This window comes from Pezoporus occidentalis, unplaced genomic scaffold, assembly GCF_034315485.1.
Source record: "Pezoporus occidentalis ecotype Australia unplaced genomic scaffold, CSIRO_AGI_Poc_V1 ctg15, whole genome shotgun sequence".
Lineage (NCBI taxonomy): Eukaryota > Metazoa > Chordata > Aves > Psittaciformes > Psittacidae > Pezoporus > Pezoporus occidentalis.
Genome location: NW_026913316.1, coordinates 8,294,694 through 8,313,462, shown reverse-complemented (window position 1 = coordinate 8,313,462; position 18,769 = coordinate 8,294,694). Strand labels below are relative to the sequence as shown.

General features: G+C 37.8%; 1 protein-coding gene across 2 annotated transcripts in view; it reads left to right on the top strand.

The window, feature by feature from the left end:
* Positions 1–18,769, top strand: part of GALNT1 (polypeptide N-acetylgalactosaminyltransferase 1) — an 86,499-nt gene that overhangs the window by 26,843 nt on the left and 40,887 nt on the right. For both annotated transcript variants that reach the window (XM_062610955.1, XM_062610953.1), the window contains exon 3: positions 15,210–15,438. In XM_062610955.1, coding sequence (XP_062466939.1) covers positions 15,300–15,438 — 139 coding nt within the window. In that variant the 5' untranslated portion in view covers positions 15,210–15,299. The remainder of the gene's footprint in view (positions 1–15,209; positions 15,439–18,769) is intronic.

Here is an 18,769-nt window from a genome sequence, read left to right as displayed (position 1 = left end):
AATACTTCTCATGATTTAAGTTAAAATATTTTTTGTAGTTTTATTGACTTCCGTTTTTCTAGCATTTTCTTTTACTAATGAGCCAAAAACACAATAGTTTAAAAAAAAAGAGATTTTTGCAACTGTTTACAAAACAGGATTGCTATTTGCTATAGAAATAAACTTATAACAGTTTCCATTATGCATTTTGATTGAATGTGAACTTGAGTGTCTTTGTTTTATTTTTTGTGGAAGTTGGAAGCTGGGAGGAGGGCCCAGTTTAACTTTGGAAATCCAAACAGTGCATCTGATTCAGGCACAAATGCTGTGATTACAGTGACTTGATATAGTTGCCCAACAGCTTCTTTAAAATTATATCCTCCTGTTTGATGTAGACCTTTTTCTTTCTCATTTTATTTTCTTTCATTGATAATGGAATGCTTTTTATAGTGGTATGTCCAGAATGCAGAAGAAAAACTATAAAACCAAGATGTTCTTTTTCATACTTGGTTGGATTTAAATACAACATGTTCTTGGTTTCCATGTTCAGCAAGTTTCAGCAAACTAAGTTTAAGTAGTGGACTTTTTTTTCCTTGCTGAAGTGTTTGGAAGTACTATTCCAGTGAACATGAAGAGGTTTAAAATGTTTACTGTAGTATCAGAGATGGGCCTAAGAAAAGTCTTAGTGTAGCCAATGTTTAATTTGGATATACTGGCAAATAAAGTCATAAAGTCTTGGTTTCTAAATATTCTTTTTTTTTTTTTCCCCATCAAACTTGTGTTAATCTTTCATGGCTATTCAGTTGGGCTTTTTGTTTGACTACTAATCTAGCTCTTTCACATATTCATACTTGAAGAGACTGCTAATATAAAAATGGTTTAATTTATTTGCATTAGGAGTGGCTTATGACCTGGGAGGATCAAACTGAGCTCTCTCCCGTACACTTAATGGAATATGGAAGCTCTGCCTGCTGATAATGTGTAACAAGCTAGGTGAACATCTGTGGTCAATTACAATTTCTATGCTTAGGTCCATCATTTACAGTTGTTTACTTTTAGAGTTACAGAAGGACATTCAGTGAATAGGTGAATACTGTGTGTGTCATATTTTTTAATCATATGGGTAGATGTATATTTCTTAGACTGGGGGGGGGGTGTCTTCTCATCATTCCTCCTCTTTTTCTTACATAGTCTTGATTCCAGCAGCAGCAGCTGATTACTTTTTCATCCTGTCTCTACTTTACTTGTTATCTTAATTTTTGCCTGCATAGTAGCAACGTAGGAGATGTAGATGTAAGAGCAGTGGGAGAAGAAGAGTGCATCTGCTTCCATTCTGTGTGGAACAGAATTGGTCAGAGCTTCTGCCTGCTTGAGAATTAAGGATAGTTTGCTTGTTTCACTATCAAAGGGAAAAATGTAGTTAAAGAGTGAGTAGACCTGTGTTGTAAAAATGTCCCTCAGTGTGAAAGTGGCCTTTGCAACAGTTCAAAATGACCAGTACTGGTACATCTGTAGATTCTTTTGTGCTATCACAGATATCACAGGTTCTTAAGCATATAAACCCCTGTAGCTCAGCTGAAGTCTGAATTCTAGAGTTTAAGCTCTGGTCATGTGGAAATATCAGTACCAGAGCTGAAGACCAAGATTCCAGGGGGAGAAAGGAAGTAGTCAGGGCTTTAGTCATGAAGAAGAGCCATTGCTGTACTGAGCTGATTACAAACTGTTTAGCAACTTCTCCTTTTCAGTTTCTTCTTTCCTGTCCAGTCCTGCAAGTGATCCCAAGTTCTGAAGGATTTCTAGAACTCTGCTTTATTATTCTGCCTATTTAGCTTTTTATCTGACAGGTTTGGTTTTTTTTTTTCTTCTTATTTACCTAATCAAAGTAAAACCAAGAATGCAAACATTGCCTGCTCTAGAACGGGGATAGGGTTTCCCAGCTTTCCAGCTGGGATGAAATGTACAGTCTGCCATTATGTACAGTCCATTTAAGAGACCCAGGGTATGACGACTATTTTTATTGTCGCCTAGGAACGGGGGATTTTGGGCAACCCCTTCTAGAACTAGAGGAAGGGGATGCCATGTGCGATCCCAAAGAGGCATGTCTGGATGAAGATCCAAACACTGTTTTTGTTTTAGTTCTAACAGTCTTTCTTCTGTAAGATGGTTTATTTCCTCCCCCTTTTTGAGCCTCTCTTCTAGATCTAGAAGGACCTGTTCTGCTTTCAAGTGCCACTCTAATGCACCTAGTGATTGCTTCAATGGTTGAGGCATCTTTTCCTCTATATGCTGACAGAGTCAGCAGCCGAGTTTGTAGTTTTGCAATATATTCTGCCACTACTGATTTACCCCAAGTTAATGCATTAACATGCCACCAGAGTAATCGTTTTGTTTTCTGAACATTTTCTTCTTCTATCTTAAATAATTATTGCATTAATACAGCTACTCTTCCCAGAATAGGAAAATTCGGATCAACGTTAGAAATAGCTTCCTGAATCTTAGCAAATAAGGTTTTCCAATCTCCCTGAGGGTCATAATAGTCACTAAGGTTGGTAGGAGGAGTTGCTGGAGATCCATCCAATTGCCCAGCAGTGATGGACAACTGACAATGCAGTTGTTGGTCCCAAGAATCCTTTTATTAAATCTAGATAATGATCTCCCCAAGGTACATGAATAATTCTAGAATTGTTGTTAAGAAAAGGAGTTTAACACAATTTCACAAGCTGTTGTATTTCAAGAAAGAAATCATCGGGAAGATTTTCAGTGTTAGACAAAGATGTTACAATTACAGGATCCATATATGAACAAGAGCCAATACAGAATTATTTAGTATCACAAGGTACAGCATAAAGCAACAGCAAGTATAGATGTAAATATACCTTGGTTTTTAGCTCCCATAGAGGTGCAAGTAATCATGAACAAATGTTCATTTACAGGAACAAATTTATGGGTCCTTAAAGAAAATCTCATAGTTTTTTTTTTTTTTTATACTATGTATACATTTGCATGGATTGACAATGGAAGTAAAGAACTTAAAAGCATGGTATTTCTCAAGCTTATGTTTTCAGAGATTGCTGGGAAGGTAGAATTAAGAAAAACTCAATCTAAAGCAAGTAAGTATGAGTAAGAGAGAAGGTGAAGGATGGATGTGAAGCATCTTTATCTCATAGTGCAATACTGCATGTGTTAATTAAGTACTAAGCAGTTGTTAGCAGAAGTTACCTGCTGAGCAAACAGCTTTGCGATGTGACAACAGACTTCATGTGTTAATGTATGGTTAAGAGCTATATGGCCTGTCTGTATAAATATAGCTCTTTGCTTTCTGCATAGAATTTATATTTGCATATGGATACAGCAAAGGGGCACAAGTTTTCGTGAGAAACATTGCAACAATGTCATGAATGTATCACGAAGTTGGACCGTGCTAGCTTTTCTTTTTTAATCCATATCTGATCAGGCTTTTCTTTCTAGAGAAGGAGAAACAAACATATGTTCTGAATTTTTCTTTCTTTCTTTTTTTTTTCCTATACTAGTTTTTTTGGATGCAGATCTGATGTTTTCTCTGTATTTCAAAAAATGTTTCACCCTGCAAAACTGCTGAGCTACTTTTGGTTAGAATTTTGGAGTTTCCCTGGATGTGGTGGGCTGTGTGAGATTCTTAATTTTTTTTTTAAACTGTCGGCAGCATTACTGCTAAAGGGATAGGAAGTAAAAGCTGTTAACAAACCTTTGAATTCTTTACCATTATTCACTTTACCTGAGATAATATAACTCAGCATGTGTTAAATTATTGTAACCCTTATTTTGTCAAATTATATTTACTAATTCTTTAAGTCTTCATGTTTAGTCACATGCGTTATCTAATTCAGCAGTTTTTAGCTTGGTATCTGCCTGCATTTGATTTGTCAGCAAGTCCTGTAGTTACTTAAGGCAGAATTCAGCAAGCTTCTCTAGGACAAGCACGCAGTATGGTCCCAATATGTAACATCAGTTTTTCTGTACCTGTATTGTTTTCAAAGTTTTCCTTCTAGAACACTTAAAACTTTAGTATTGTCCACATATATTGAAGGCAGAGAAAAAAATGTCCTGGTTATCTGGTGTTTCTTCAGCTTCCCCTTCTGTTGTTTGGGCTTTATTTTTTCTTTTTTTTAATTTACAGTAGGAAGTTTTCAGGATTCGAGGCTTCTGCAGTTACTCACATAAAGATGGTTGAATCTGTTAACTGCAACTTACTGTTTCCAGAAATCTCCTTTATAATCTTTTCTTTAATTAGCTGACTCTGCTTTTCTTTAATTCAAATTCCTGCCCATTAGTGATTCATCCTTAATGATGACTATTTGTGTAATTTTCTGCTGCCTTTAAAACTGTTTGAAGAATTAATGAATAATTTTATTCTACTCTAGCTTTTGGCTCTGATACATATCTAAAAAATAATCAGAAGCTGTATGAAGGTTGGGTGTTTAAGAACATTTGAGACCTAGCTTACAAGATTGTAACAATGATTCCTAACATGTGAGGAAGGTTTCAAGAATGTCTTGTAAAAGATTTGTGCGCTTCATTGTTCACAGTCGTAGGTCTTTGTCTATGAAAAATGTATAACTAGCTTGGTGATAGTGAATTTGTCTGACTTTTAAGTAGTTAAAGATTTTTCCTTGAGATTTGTAATTCTTTAATCGCAGAACAGTTAGGGTTGGAAGGGACCCTGCTATGGACAGGGACACCCTCCACTTTGACAAGGTTGTTCAAAGCCCTGTCCAGCTGACACCTGAATTGCTAGTTCTCTTCTAACTTCTATCCTAATAGCAGGAATAAAGAGTAAATTCTAACCCCCTTTCTGTGTTCATCAGTGTTTCCAGGAAGGATCTCCTTATTTCGTCAAAATGCTTCAAAAGCAAATGCTACCTGACATTTGTGAATGCTCTCTGACATGTGCAGACTGAAGAAGGTATCATCTGCAGAAAATTCTATTGAGTATTTGACGCATCTGTATGAAGAGTGATCTATTGATAAGGATAGTATTCATTTTAGTTCAGTTTCAGCTGGTAAAAAACAAGTTTGCAATTTGACGCTTCAGTGTGTAACTTAAAAAAAAAATTTGAAACTAAATTTTATTTTTCTGGACTATGCAGAAACATTATAAAGGAAGATGGAAAATATGAGCCTTGAATATGGAACAGCTTTCTGTGTTTTTACTTTTATATAGCCTTACCTAGTGCATATGATTTCTTAAAGGAGGTTGCTAGCAATAGTAAATTAATTTTTTTCAGCAGGAATTTTAACCTTAACAGAAGCCCTGTCATCTAGTCTGCTCTATTTATAGCTCATCTTCCACCTGCCATATGATTTAAAATAGTCTTTGGAATGTGTGACTTCTTGATAATTAGAAATTCTTGACTGCTTGCATGATTTGGTCTTAGTGAACATATGCTTTGTAAGGCCAAGTGATGCTGCTTTTGGCTAGAAGCCTTCATGCTGTGTCGCATCAAGTCACAAGCCTAAGCATCTAAAATATGTGGAGGTGTTTACAGGTTTTGCTGCAGACAGCGAATAGTATACTAATAGCCTAATCTCTACAACTTTGACAATATGAAGCTGTAATACACATCTTGAGTAGTTCAGCTTTTTATTTCCTAAAAAGAGCCTTGGAACTGGCATTTAGCTCTTATAGGGAAGCTTAGTTTTCTTCTGAGTAGTGGCGAGCTTGCAAGATCTGTAGCTCGCATGACAAAAATTCATTTTCTTGAGGAAATGGGAGGTGTTCACCTAGAACACCTGAGTTTTCCTCTGCTAGTCATGTAGTGTTGGGGTTGGAAGACCACCTAGCACAGCTCTCCAGTAATTGATTAAAGACTGGAGTAAGTTTATAACTCTGGGATGCTGATTGGCAGGAGTGTTTCTGTACTGAAAAAGCTAAGTGCTGGTCACCAACCGTGGATCTGCCAAAAACAAAAAAAGAAGATTTCACCTCAGCCTCCTAGGCCTCTGTGAAGGGTAGCAGAAAGCTCCAATAGGTCTTACTGATGTATCTCAGCCATTATGGTATGTTGGGCCTTTGTGAGCTTAATGCATTGCTAGCAGTGACATTAAAATCTTATCTTGCTGCTGTTAATAACAAAAGCTTTTTGCTTGTCAGTTGCTCATTGTCTTCGTGCTGCCTGTGATACTCACTGATGAAAATACTGTCTGTGTCTTCTAGGTGGCTGTTACTCTAAGTCAGGCACACTTAGTAGCCCTCCCAGAGTGTGTATGTGAAGTAGCTATGGCTTTGAAGAAGAATGTTTGCTCTCTTTCAGCATCTGAGATGTCAGTAGCCCAATTTAAGACTGCAGTTGTTTCAGGAAAAGAAATAACTGTCTACTGTCTTATAAATCTGCTTTCTGAAAAGGACTGCCTGTTCTGTAGCTGTTAGGAGAGGCAGTATCTGCTGTTCAGTGTAAGAAGGAAAAGATTTGAATAATGGTGATTTGAACTTACCTGCCAGTACTGTAATACCCAATAAGTTAATGTCTGGGCAAAAACTTACTGCCGTTGGCTTCAAGATATTATATACGTGTATTCATTTTTTTATATATTGTAATTAAATTTGTCTGAGGGTGTACTTTTAATATTTGAAGCTGTACTATAGAAAGATGTATAGGTTTTTTTTTTGTATAGGATTGGTAATACTAGGTAATGTATACTGATTGTTTGTTAGGCATAATAGAAGCATATTTTAAATCTCCAAGCAGTTGAGAGAATGGAAATGTCTGAAGGATCCGTGAATAAGTGTCTATTTTTAGGTAATTTTCATTCATCTTGAAGGGCAGACAGAAAAATGAAATTGTTGCCTCAGTCATTTGAAAGCTACCTTAAAGTCATGGAAGAATAGGTGTCTAGTGAATCTCAGCTGTTTATATGACAGCAGTAGTCTTTGTACTTTTATTGTATTCCTGGTTTCCAAATTTTAGCTGTCCTCTTGAGTCCTTTGTAATATTCACAGTGATATTCTGATACAGAATATTTTGCCTCCCTCCTGGATCTATTTATTCTTGTATAGAAAGAATGGTCATAAAAATGAATGTAAATCAAAAATCTGTTGATTAAATTGGTTTTGAACTTTTATTTGATTAAAACATTGTTCATGTGGTCCTTTGAAACCTTGCCCATTTCAGTTTTTTCCTGCAAACAGGATAGGGCTTTCTTAAAGTCAGTCTAAGAAGCATTGTCTACAGCTGGAATAAAAACCCAAGAAAGCCTTTCAGAGACTTTAATTTGAGGAGTTCTGTAAATAATCTTTTTTTTTTTTCCTCAAACATTACATTAGGAGAATTTGGCATTAGGGAAATCCATGAGTGTTCGTGTTTGGTTTGAGGTGAGTTTTGGGTTTTCTTTTTTACTTCAAAAAGACCAACTTAAAACCCAAACCTGACACCTTTTCCCCTCCCTTCTCCCCTCCCTCCTTCCTCTCTTCCCCAGACACTGAGCTGGTATGGAGTTGTTTTATGACAAAGATTTGGCATCTGAGTTTGCTTCTTGAAGCAGTTAGTTTAGGCCTTTTCATTTGTATTCATTAGTCTTGTTATGAATTCTGGGCTGGAGGAATGGGAGTAGGAAGGACTGCCTTGATCACTGTGTCCAGTCACCTGCAGTGGTCTCTTATAAATCCACAAGGCTCTGCTATGAAACATATTTGCTGAATACACAGCTCTCCCTCTGCCCTTCCCTTGTGAAATGCTGGTGCACAGTACAATGGTTTCTGGTTTTATGTTTAAGGAGAACACTTAAGTGATGCATCCAAAAATGTAATTGGCCTTTTATCCATGACTGAGTGACAGTGGCAGCTCACTGTTGTCACCCTTGTGAGCCTTTGCTTTATTGAAACTCTTCAGCTGATAGCAAAGTTACATACGCCAAGCATACTATTGAACATATTTTATTAAATGTCACCTTGATTCTGTTATTCTTGTTCACAAACCCATCTTGCTTCCTACCTTATCACTTGTTCCCTTTTAACTGCAATAGGTCTAAGATTGCCCATCTAGATCTAGCACCAAGATTACTAAAGAAAATAGTTGCTACATTATCAAAGGTGCATCCTTGTTTGCTTACTAAGTTTTTTTTATAAGCCTTTACAGTCTTATAATCATCTTACTTATGCACATTATTTTTTGTATTCATCCTGATCTTCCTCACTTTAAATAACAACTTTCCTTGTGTGGGAACTATATTTAAAACATTTTGCACTGCCTGACAGCAGTAACTTTAAAGTCAGTTATAGATTGAAAAAAATTTATGCTGTTCTAATTTAATCAAAATTGTACTGCTTTTTGTTCAGCCTCTGATCTAATTATATCCCTGACTGTTCAGCCAGTCTGTTCTAGAAATATTTGCAGTATTTATATAGTATATTAATTACTACATTAACGTATGTTATGTTAAAACACAATATATTTTATTAAGCTAACTGTATATGTCTGGACAACTTGCTGTCCTTCTGAATATCCTTGTATTTATGCCTTTTTCAGGTAGCATGTGTAGTAAATTTACAGACTCCTATCACACTTTGAAATGTCACATGGCAGTTCTTTCTGGGTCCCATAGAAGGGATTAGACAAGCCATCCTGGTTTTACCAGACTAGGTGTTCCCAGCTGGTTTTATTTCATCTTGGGTTTAATTATTTTTACGTCCTTGTCCCTGTTGCAATTAATTTTCACATATTTCATCTTTATTAAATAGTATAATTAATACTCAGGCCATACTAGGTCATTATTAATATGAAAATTAGAGTTTTCATTTGAGTAGTGCTGGTTAGGAAGAGAATCAAGAAGGACTGTGTAGTAGTGGGAACTAACTTGAAAGTGTTGACAAATGCCTGCTTATTTTCTTGGAAAAGTTTAAGGAGGTTTAATCAAGATAGTACATACTGCTTACTGTGAGAAATTGTTAAGCACTAATTTGCAAAATGATAAACTGTTTTCATAAGTTAAATGATAGTAGTTAAGATTTCCTAAAAGTATGGGTAGCAAAATAGCAATATCTTCAGTTTTCTTACAGTAACTGAAAGAGCTTGTTTTTGATATTGTTTCTATTCAATTTAGAAATGTTATTTTCTTACTATGTGTCTGTAGTAGTTACTTAACCATGAAAGTTTAGAGGTTAATTGAAAACTCTTTAGATAAGGTCCTTTCCAACCCAAGCTATTCTGTGATTTTTAAATCAGAAGAATCAGAGGTTCAAGTGCACAGTGACTTAGTTCCATTTGATTATAAACAGTCTGACAAAACTGTGGATGGAGTGTGTAGCTGTTCAGTTTCTGGTATTGCTTTTTTATGTGATTGGCTGGATTTTCATTTTACAAGAGCTTCTACTTTTATAAGCATATTTATGCGTGCTAATTTATCTGGAGGGAACCTGTGTCATGAACCAGTAACTTCTGCCTTTGTGTAGGAAGTTCATCTTTGGTTTTCAAATGTAATCAGCTATTTCTGTGTTTCTGTTTTATTCTTGCTTCATTCTGAGGCGTACCAGTTTTAGAAACAAAATTGATAGGTTTTTTTTCAAATGGTCAATTAAAAAAATTGATTTCTGCATTGAAAATAGATTTCTGATGAATTAAAAGTGTATTCTTCCTGCACAGAGCATGAAGAATAGAAATCAATTTTACTGACCTACATTTTTCAAATTTTCCTGAAGAGTAGGCTTGCTGTTAATGAATTATTTTCATACTGCTCAGACTAGTATGATCTGTTTTCTCTCATCATTTCTTCAGAGCTTACTGTTGCTGAATTACACTGAACAGATGACTTCTGAATACTAAAACCTTTTAAAATCCATCAAACCAGTGTAGTCCAATAAAGAGTATTTCTCTTGCATAAACTTCTGAGCAGAAAAGAGTACTGGCATCGTCAAGCTCATGAATATCCTCTTTGTCTGATGAAATTTACCAGATGTGTTCATGTTTCTGTGATGACAATACTGACTGTACCTGTTTTCCACAGGTGATGGGTTGACCTTCTGATTTGAATGGCTTTTTCTTTTTCCAGTTGCTTTTATAACATTGAAACTAGGTGACGCTTTGTTTCTCCTCAGACCTGTTTACTGATGAGCTGATGGAAATGATGAGCATTGTGCAAACAAGCACTAAAGACAATTTAACAGAGCCCACCAACCAAAACGCAAAGCCAACCCAGAACAGCCAAACCCAAACAAAAAATCCCAAAACGGACCACAAACAACCCCCCCAAAAAAACCCCAACAAAACAACCAAAACAAAATATCATCACAGTAGCAGATTATTTTGAAACATGATTCTAGTGTTGGTATCACTTCTGTTTTCAGATGTAGACATATTCGAGTGGATAAGTTTCATTAGTAGTTCAGATATATGAAGTTTTAGTCAGTGCTCACATGACAACTTACATTTGCTTCAATTTTTAGAAGTTTAATACATGCAAAATCCATACAAATGCCTAATATGTTACCTTGGAATATGCCAGTCTTTTCTCAATCATTACTATGTAGACTGAGAAGCTGAAAAATCCATTTCATGTAGGCCATCAATCTTCTCTTGGATGCTACTTAGTTAATTACTTTCCATTTTTTTAAAATTAACATTAATAACTTAGGAATAGCAAATGTTGTGTCAAGATTTTGGTGAGCCCTTACTTTGTGCCAACTTTTCTTTATTCATATCTGAAAGTTTGGAAAGTGAACTTTGCGTCAGCTTTGTCTGTTTACATGCCACATCCAGTGTAGAATCCTGATTCAGTTGAATAATGGCAATGAAGTCCTTTGTGAAGTCTTGTTAGAAAGCCATATTGAAGACTGATCGCTAGTATCAACAGAGATGAAGTTGGTCCAAAGATAAAAATGACTGAATAGTCGTGTGTCATACTGAAAGAATAAACATTCTTTCTCTTGCCAACTGTGTTGGTGAAAGAGGTGGGAAAGTAAAACAATGCACTTTATAGGAGCAGTAATTTTAAAGATTACCTTTTTCCATAGTGTCAAGTATTAATGTATTTTTTGGGAGGTGGTGGCAGGGGGAATAAATCACTTGACCTTTAGGTGTAACACGACTTGAACATAACTATTTTTCCTCCTTTCACTTTATTCTTGGTAAGTTACAACCTCTGTTTCTACTGTTCTTAAGGTGTTTTTAATACTTTTTACTTCCATGGTGTAAAGGTTATGTTATCTATTATGCAGTTTGTTGAAGGGAGGAAAAATACCTGTTTTTGCAAATCTTTGGTTTTATTATATTACTCAGTAGCAAAAGCAATTATTAAACTTACGCATTTGAGGATTATTGCTCTGGTTACTGGACTTCTTTATATGTGCAATTAACTTTGCTATGAAGGCATATTGCTGATTCATATTAAAGTTGCTATCACGCTCCAGAGGTTTCTTTCCGCAGAGTAGCTTCCTAGCCTCTTGACACCCACCCTGTATGGGAAAGTGTGGGCCCTCTCCAGAAGGAGACAGGAGACTTGGTTTTATTCAGGACATGGGGAAGGTTGAGGTACTGAATGACTTTTGCCTTTGTCTTCATCAGCAAGTGTTTCAGCCACACTGCCCAAGCTGCAGAAGGCAAAGGCAAGGACTAGACAAATGAAGAACCACCCACTATAGGAGAAGATCAAGTTTGAGACCATCTAAGGAATCAAAAGGTACACAAGTCCATGGGACCTGGTGAAATGATTCTGTGGGCCTTGTGGAAACTGGCAGCCTGGTGAAGTCCCAACTGACTGGAAAAGGGGAAACATAACAGCCATCTTTAAAAAGGGGAAAAAAGGAAGATGCAGGGAACTACAAGCTGGTCAGTATCACCTCTGTGCCCAGCAAGATCATAGAGCAGATTCTCCTAGGAACTATACCAAGGCACATGGACAACAAGAAAGTGATTGATGACAGACAACATGGTTTCACTAAGGGCAAATTATGCCTGTCAAATTCAGTGATCTTCTGTGGCAGCTTTGGTGGATAACGGAAAAACAACTGATGTCATCTATGTGTATTTGGGCAAGGCATTTGACACTCTAGTTGAAGAGACATAGATTTGATGAATGGACCACCCGGTGGATGAAGAATTTATGCTGCACTGTGGATGCATTATGGATGGCTGCACTCAATGTCCAAGTGAAGATCAATGATGAATGGTGTTCCTCAGGGGTTGATATTGGTACTGGCACTGTTTAACCTCTTTGCCCCTGACATGGACAGTGGGATTGAATGCACCCTCAGCAAGTTTGCTGATGACACCAAACTGTGTGGTGCAGTCGATACGCTGGAGGGAAGGAATGCCATCCAGTGGGAACTTGAGGTGCTTGAGAGGTGGGCCAGTGCAAACCTCGTGACGTTTAACCAGGCCAAGTACAAGGTCCTACACCTGGGTTGGGGCAATCCCAAGTACAAATACAGGCTGGGCAGAGAATGGACTGAGAGCAGGACTGGAAACAGGACTTTGTTTTAACTTCTTGAGGTGTTCACTCTGCCTGTCTTTCTAGCCCCTGGATGTCCCTTGGACTGTCCAGCCAGGGCCATTCCGAGGTACTTTTTCAGGGTATAAACTGCATGCTCCACCCCCACTGGGTGTCAGTAGCAGCTGTGCTGAGTGTGCATTTAGTTCTATCCCCTAAGTTCTCCTTAAAGACACTGAGCAGTATAAGCTCCAGCTTTGACCTCTGAAGGGCACCACTGACGAATGTCTGTCAGCTGGTCAAAACCCACAGAGCCTGGTGGTCAAGCCTCAGTCCTGGATGGGGGAGTTCTCTTTCTGGAGCTCTGTCTGGGCCAGGGCTTTGGTATGCTAAGAGCAGTTGCTTCAGCAGTTCTGAGCTCCTCTGCTGTGCTCCCTGAATTCCTGCTGGTAGGCCCACAGTGGAAGTGCTGTCATAAAACCAGAGGTACAGTGTAATTCATGAGATGGTAAATGGCCAAAGGGAGCAAGAGCTTTTCTCTAGAGGTACAGGGGTGGGCCTTGTCAATGGGGTAACCAGTGTGTGTTGAACTACAACATTGCTGTCTCATAATCACTTCTCTGAACTCTCAAAGGGTGCAAAAGGTTCAAAAAGTGCCTCTTTGACATTTCACTGAACGTTCAAAGGAATTTTCTTACATCAGAGGCAGATATAGCACCAGCCTGTGCATTTTAAAACACTTAATATAGTTGGTGTTTTTATGGCCAGAAAGTCTGGATTACAGTTCTCTTTGTGTCTTGCTGATTTTAGGACCCCTAAGCACTGTGCTTCTGTTTCACACTTTCTTTTACAGCCCATTATCTCACAAGTCTGAACTTCAAGAAGTTTGAGATTATAATAATTTATTTAGTTTTCTTTTGCAACATGTTATTTTGAATTACAATTTGTTGTTTAAGTACAAGCAAGGTGGTGGTGTGGCTTGACTTTTTGCAAGATCATTTCTATGGTGTCCTGAATTAGAGCAAAAGAAGAAACTGTATGGCAAGTAAGTACAGTCATACCATGTCAGACAGATTTCATCTGTATACACTGTTTGTTTCTGCCAGTGGTTGACAGTGCATATCTAGGGAAGAGAATAGGGGAGACTGTAATGATTCTTCCTCACGGTACTCTCCTAGCATGCAGTGACTTGAGAAGTCAGTCAGGGACCGCCTGAGGTAGGGGTGAGGACTTGGTATTTAATAGCCAGTGAACAGACTTTCACCACTGGCAGTATATTGTGGCAAGTAGTTCCCATCCATAACTACACACTGTGGGGAATACCTTCCTTTGTTTTCTTTTGTTTTGTTTTTTTTTTTTAACCCCTTGCTACTAAATTCACTTGCTTTCTGCCCAAACAAGAAGTAGGAGTAACAGGCAATTTACCATCTCCATGCAGCTGTAGACCTGGCACTTGATTTAGACTACATCTTGTCCAGCCAGGAAGAATGCTGCTTTTTTCACTTAGATCTTATAATGAGGCTATTCTTTGTTGCCTTCATCCTTTTGCACTTCTCACTTGGCCTCTCTAATACTTCTGTATCCTTTTTGAAATTACAAGACTGGATATTCATACAGCACTCAAGATGAGAAAGCAGATAATGTGTAATGGCACAGTGGTGGTTTGGTTTCTGTTCCTTAGTAGTCTGTAACAAATTATTTTTCTTTCAGTGCTGCTGATCACCAGACTGATGGTTTTATAGAGCTTTATAGTGCAACTCCAAGATCCAGAGTTGAGCCCCATCCTTGTGTCTATTTTAGGAAAGCAAAACAAAATAAAACAAAAAAAACTCAAACAACCCATAGGACTTTTTCTTAGCATACCTCACTTAATGTTTGTTGTGGTAATTTCATCTGTTATTTTATCATCAAGTCATTGATTACAGATACTTTTGCAGTTCCTAATTTTATGTAACTATCCCTATGTACCAAAATTATGTAGATGCAAACTGAGATTACCCGAAACAAAACATCTGGCATCCCATGCAGGATGGGGGGGGGGGGGGGGCCGGGGGGGGGGGTGGAGAGAGGGAGAGCAGGAATCAAACTATGGCAGGGAAGGTAGTCTTAATTATAAAGTCTTTTTGGTGAGGCTTTTGTGTAATCATGGCTTATGATTAAACTGTTTAAGTTACTTTAACCATTAACATTTTTAGTTGATATCTTGAGCTTTGAATGTCTAGTAAGTGGTCGCAGTGTCTTGTGGGTACTTTCCTCACTTTGCCTACTGTTTAACTTGACCAAAAGGGATGTTTGGTTTTGATTTGCTGAAAGCAAAGCATTCTGTCTTTGTGACAAAGTTGTAATATGCTGTTAGACTTCATGTAAAATACAGGCGTTTACATTCCTAGTGATGGCACCACAAAGTCAGTGTGTGAGACATAGGAGCATGAGGAATATTAACCATGGGCTTCACACGGCACAAATTGATACCTTGCTTATTGATGTGTTCCTGGTTTTCATTCAGTTATCTTGCCCTGATTTCCAAAGGGCCCAGAATGTTTCTTTTGATTTAATTAGATGTGCCTGCCCGCTTCTCCAGTGGTTCAGCAGAGTACTCTTTGTCACTCATTTTAATGTTTCAGGTGGTGAATGTTAACACAGGAAATTACTGGAGTAATGCTGCTTTAATTCGCCCTGTTCTCTTAATCTCATTGGAGTGCATGGAGCATTCATTTTGATACGTACAGCATTTAACAGTTGTTACCTTTAAAAAGTACTTAAAATTTCTGCTTTTAGCTGCTGTCCTCAGGTGGCTTTTCGTGACATTTTTCTTTCTTTTTTCTTTTTCCTAGGTATAGAACGTGGTGTCTCAAAGTGGATTAAAGCAACCTGTTGATATTTTTATTTATACTTTTTTATTTTTGTATTTGACTTAAAGTGCCATGAAAAAATTTGCATATTGCAAGGTGGTCCTTGCCACCTCTTTGGTTTGGGTCCTTCTGGATATGTTTCTATTGTTGTACTTCAGTGAATGCAACAAATGTGATGAGAAAAAAGAGCGAGGCTTGCCTGCTGGAGATGGTAAGTTTTCTGCCTGAGTAGTCTTTAAATTATGCTCATTTAAAATTGCACTGCTTTTAAATATTTGATAACTCCTACTGCCTCCCCCCCCCCCCCCCCCCCCCCAAAATATAGTATTGCATCAGCATTTATGTGTTGCAGAATGTTGAATGTTTCTTTGGATGACTAGGGAATAAGCATGTTGCCTGGGATTTATGTTGCACGCTTAAATGGTTTAGATGAAGAATTTTAAGCAGTAATGTATATGGAAAAATAATGAAACTATACAACAAGCAGTTCAGGATTGTAAGCTATGTTAATACAGTCTAAAGCATGTTCTAAATTTCTGCCAGTGAGGAAGCAAAGGCACTATTAATTTCACTAGACTTGGTAGTAAAACAAAACAACAAAGAACCTTACTTGTCCCCTGCCCCACAAAAAAAAGCAAACAAACAAAGAAAACACAGAAGAAAGAAGGTAAGAAAAACAAGGCCAAAATTTGACTAGTGACTATAGCAATAAGGGACAGTGAATGTTGTAATGAAAATCAAGTTTATTGTAGTTATTTTCATAAATTTAATGTCAGCTTTGCTTTAGGGAAGTCATCGTAGTTGATCCTGTGGGAGAAAGGGTTGGTGCAGGGGGAATTCTAATCCCTGCAGTATTTCAGTACAGGTATTTAAAACAGCAGGCAGCTGCTGACTCCAGTTCATTTGTGAGACATTGAATTTTATCGTACGGTGTCTCTCTCACTGGAAGGGCTGTGTCTATATGTTTCACTGCTGCTATAGGAAACTTAGGCAGTGATGCTCAATGTGCTTTCCATCACAAAAAACCTTTCTCACCTGTTGACATCTGGTGTGGTCAACTTTGGTGTCCCTGGTAGATTTTCTGAAATGTCTTGAGAACCATGTTGCTCTGTTACAGAATAACACAGGGGAGATATTTAGGAAATGCTAGTTTTGTTTTGTATTCCGTATGATGGAAACAAGCTGATAAACCTCTTCAGAGAACAACCATTTATAGGAATGTAGAATTTCTGTGCTTAGTACCTCTGAACTGTTGGTTCCACAACTGGATGCAAATATTTTGGAGAGGCTCTAGTTCACATGAGTTGTGTAGAAGGGACTTAAATTTTCAGTAACTTACATCTCATCTTCTGGGTTTCTTTTGCAATAAATGGAAAAGAACATGATGAGGAAATGAATTAAGGTTATGTAGAAAGTATGTTTTTATAGCCTTATAGGAACTCCCTCTGGCCTTTCCCTAACATGTGTTTGCTAAAATCCTTGATATCTTTTTAATATCTTATAGTTGGCTGTTGAACAAATACATGAAACCCCAAACCAACCAACCAACCACACAAAGCTTTGTCTATAGTTCTCTATATGTTTCCTGGTTTTTGTATGCAGATGATTTGTATTGAGGTATGTGCAGAAATGTCTGCTAGAAACCATGGTAGCAGTTGAGGCAGTGATGCTTCCTTACAACTTAGTTTCATTTCTGATTTTAGATACTCTTGCTTGTTCAGGTTGTTTACTGACTTGGGGTCAGTAGTGCATTTATTCCCGCTCAGAATATCTAGAATCTCCTTGGATAACATTGCAGCTATTTTTTCTGTGAAACTTTTATCAAAATCTGCTTTTTCATGTCACTTCCCTCCCCCCCCCCCCCCCATTATTTCCATAATTGATTTAGTTTTCTTGATTCAGCAGAAATTATGCAAGTATGCTGAATTTTATAGTCTCTTGTCCATGTCACTCTGGTATATAGGTTTTCTTTGCAATTCATGGAAGAATTCCATAGCACTTAATGAACCTATTTGACATATGAGTAAGATTTTCTGAAGAGTTTGTATGTTTATTTTAGGCTGTGCTTGCCTAATTAGAAAAATTAGTCTTCAGATATTTCAGCAGGAGTAAAGGATTTTGAGGATAATTTTGGGCAGTTCAGACTTTAATGAAGTTAGAAGGATGCGCTCCTTAGGTTTTTTTAAATACAGAAAATGGAGGAAGTTTCTTTTCCAGAGTGAGACTTATAGCTATGGTCTAAATTGCCTTTGGGAAAAATCTCTCCTTGGTCTTGATGGCATAAGATACTAGCATCTTAAATCATGAGCTTCAGCTTATGTATCTAATATTGGATTGTATGTATACTGCTGTTACATTTTACAAAATAAGAAATAGTAAAGGAATGAGAATGTGAATCTACAGAAAAATCTGTGTACATAGTTATAGCGAACTGTAAGATGAGCAGAATGAGGTCTTTGTGTTCACTCTCGTAAAGGTTAGGGGCTGGTAGTTGATGCGAGAGTGGAAACGGGGAACACAAAGTGATGTGGAAAAGGGGCAGGTACTTACTGCGTGGTGAGTAAAAGAACTGAGGTGGAGATGTCTTGGGAAAAGGGGGCCTGGCATGAGGTCTGGGTGGTACTGAACTGGGGAACTGAAATGATACCAGAGGAGGGATAGTTGGAATCTAGTGCCTGTAGTTGTGTGGGATGATTTGGCTGTAGGCTTAAGCGTTTGCCCATCCCCTCCACCATGGCTGGAGAAGCCTAGGGAAGTGGGATCAGAACAACGAGCAGTGTCGATTGCAGCATCAATCTGTGGGAGCTGGGAGGGAGCCTATGATTGTCCTGGCTGATATTGCTGCTCTTTCTTTTCCCCACCATGACCACTCCAGAGGTGGGAGTAGGTCAGGCATAGCTCTCTCCAGTGCTCATCTCTGACGTTGTATCTCACCTGTTCTGAGCAATCCAGAGTGTACACCTTTTGCCTCAGTGGTTATAGGTGTTCTTTCTGTTGGTACATCTTCTAGGTGACATTCCCTTTCAGGTGTTCCTGATGGCTCATCAGGAAATTCAAAGAGTAACTTGTTGATGGAAGGCTGTTGCTGTAAGTTTTAAGGTTCTTAGGAGTTGGAAAGAAAATCACTGAACATCGGTAAGCATCATCAGAGACAAAACCTCTCTGAACTTTTTTACCTGTCCAAACAGCTTTCCTGTAATTAGGGTGGTTCCTTTAAAAATGACTTTGGTTTGGTCAGTTTACTATTGTTGTGGCACCTAAAGACATGGCAAAGAAGAATCAGTCCATTTTTCTGGCTTAGATGGTCTTAGGTTTTGAAGTATCTGGTTTTCATCAAGCATATTGCCTGGTAAAAAGAAATTTGTAGCCCACAGACGTGAAGAGTCCCTGAATTTTAACAAAGATCTGGAAGAAATCAAGCCCTATTGGAAACTAATGATTTACTGGTACAAATCAGAAATGTCTGGAAAAACATCACTAGATTTCCCGTTGAAAAAGGTGATGGTTAAGTCATTCATTTAGCTCTGAAACTTCTACCTGTA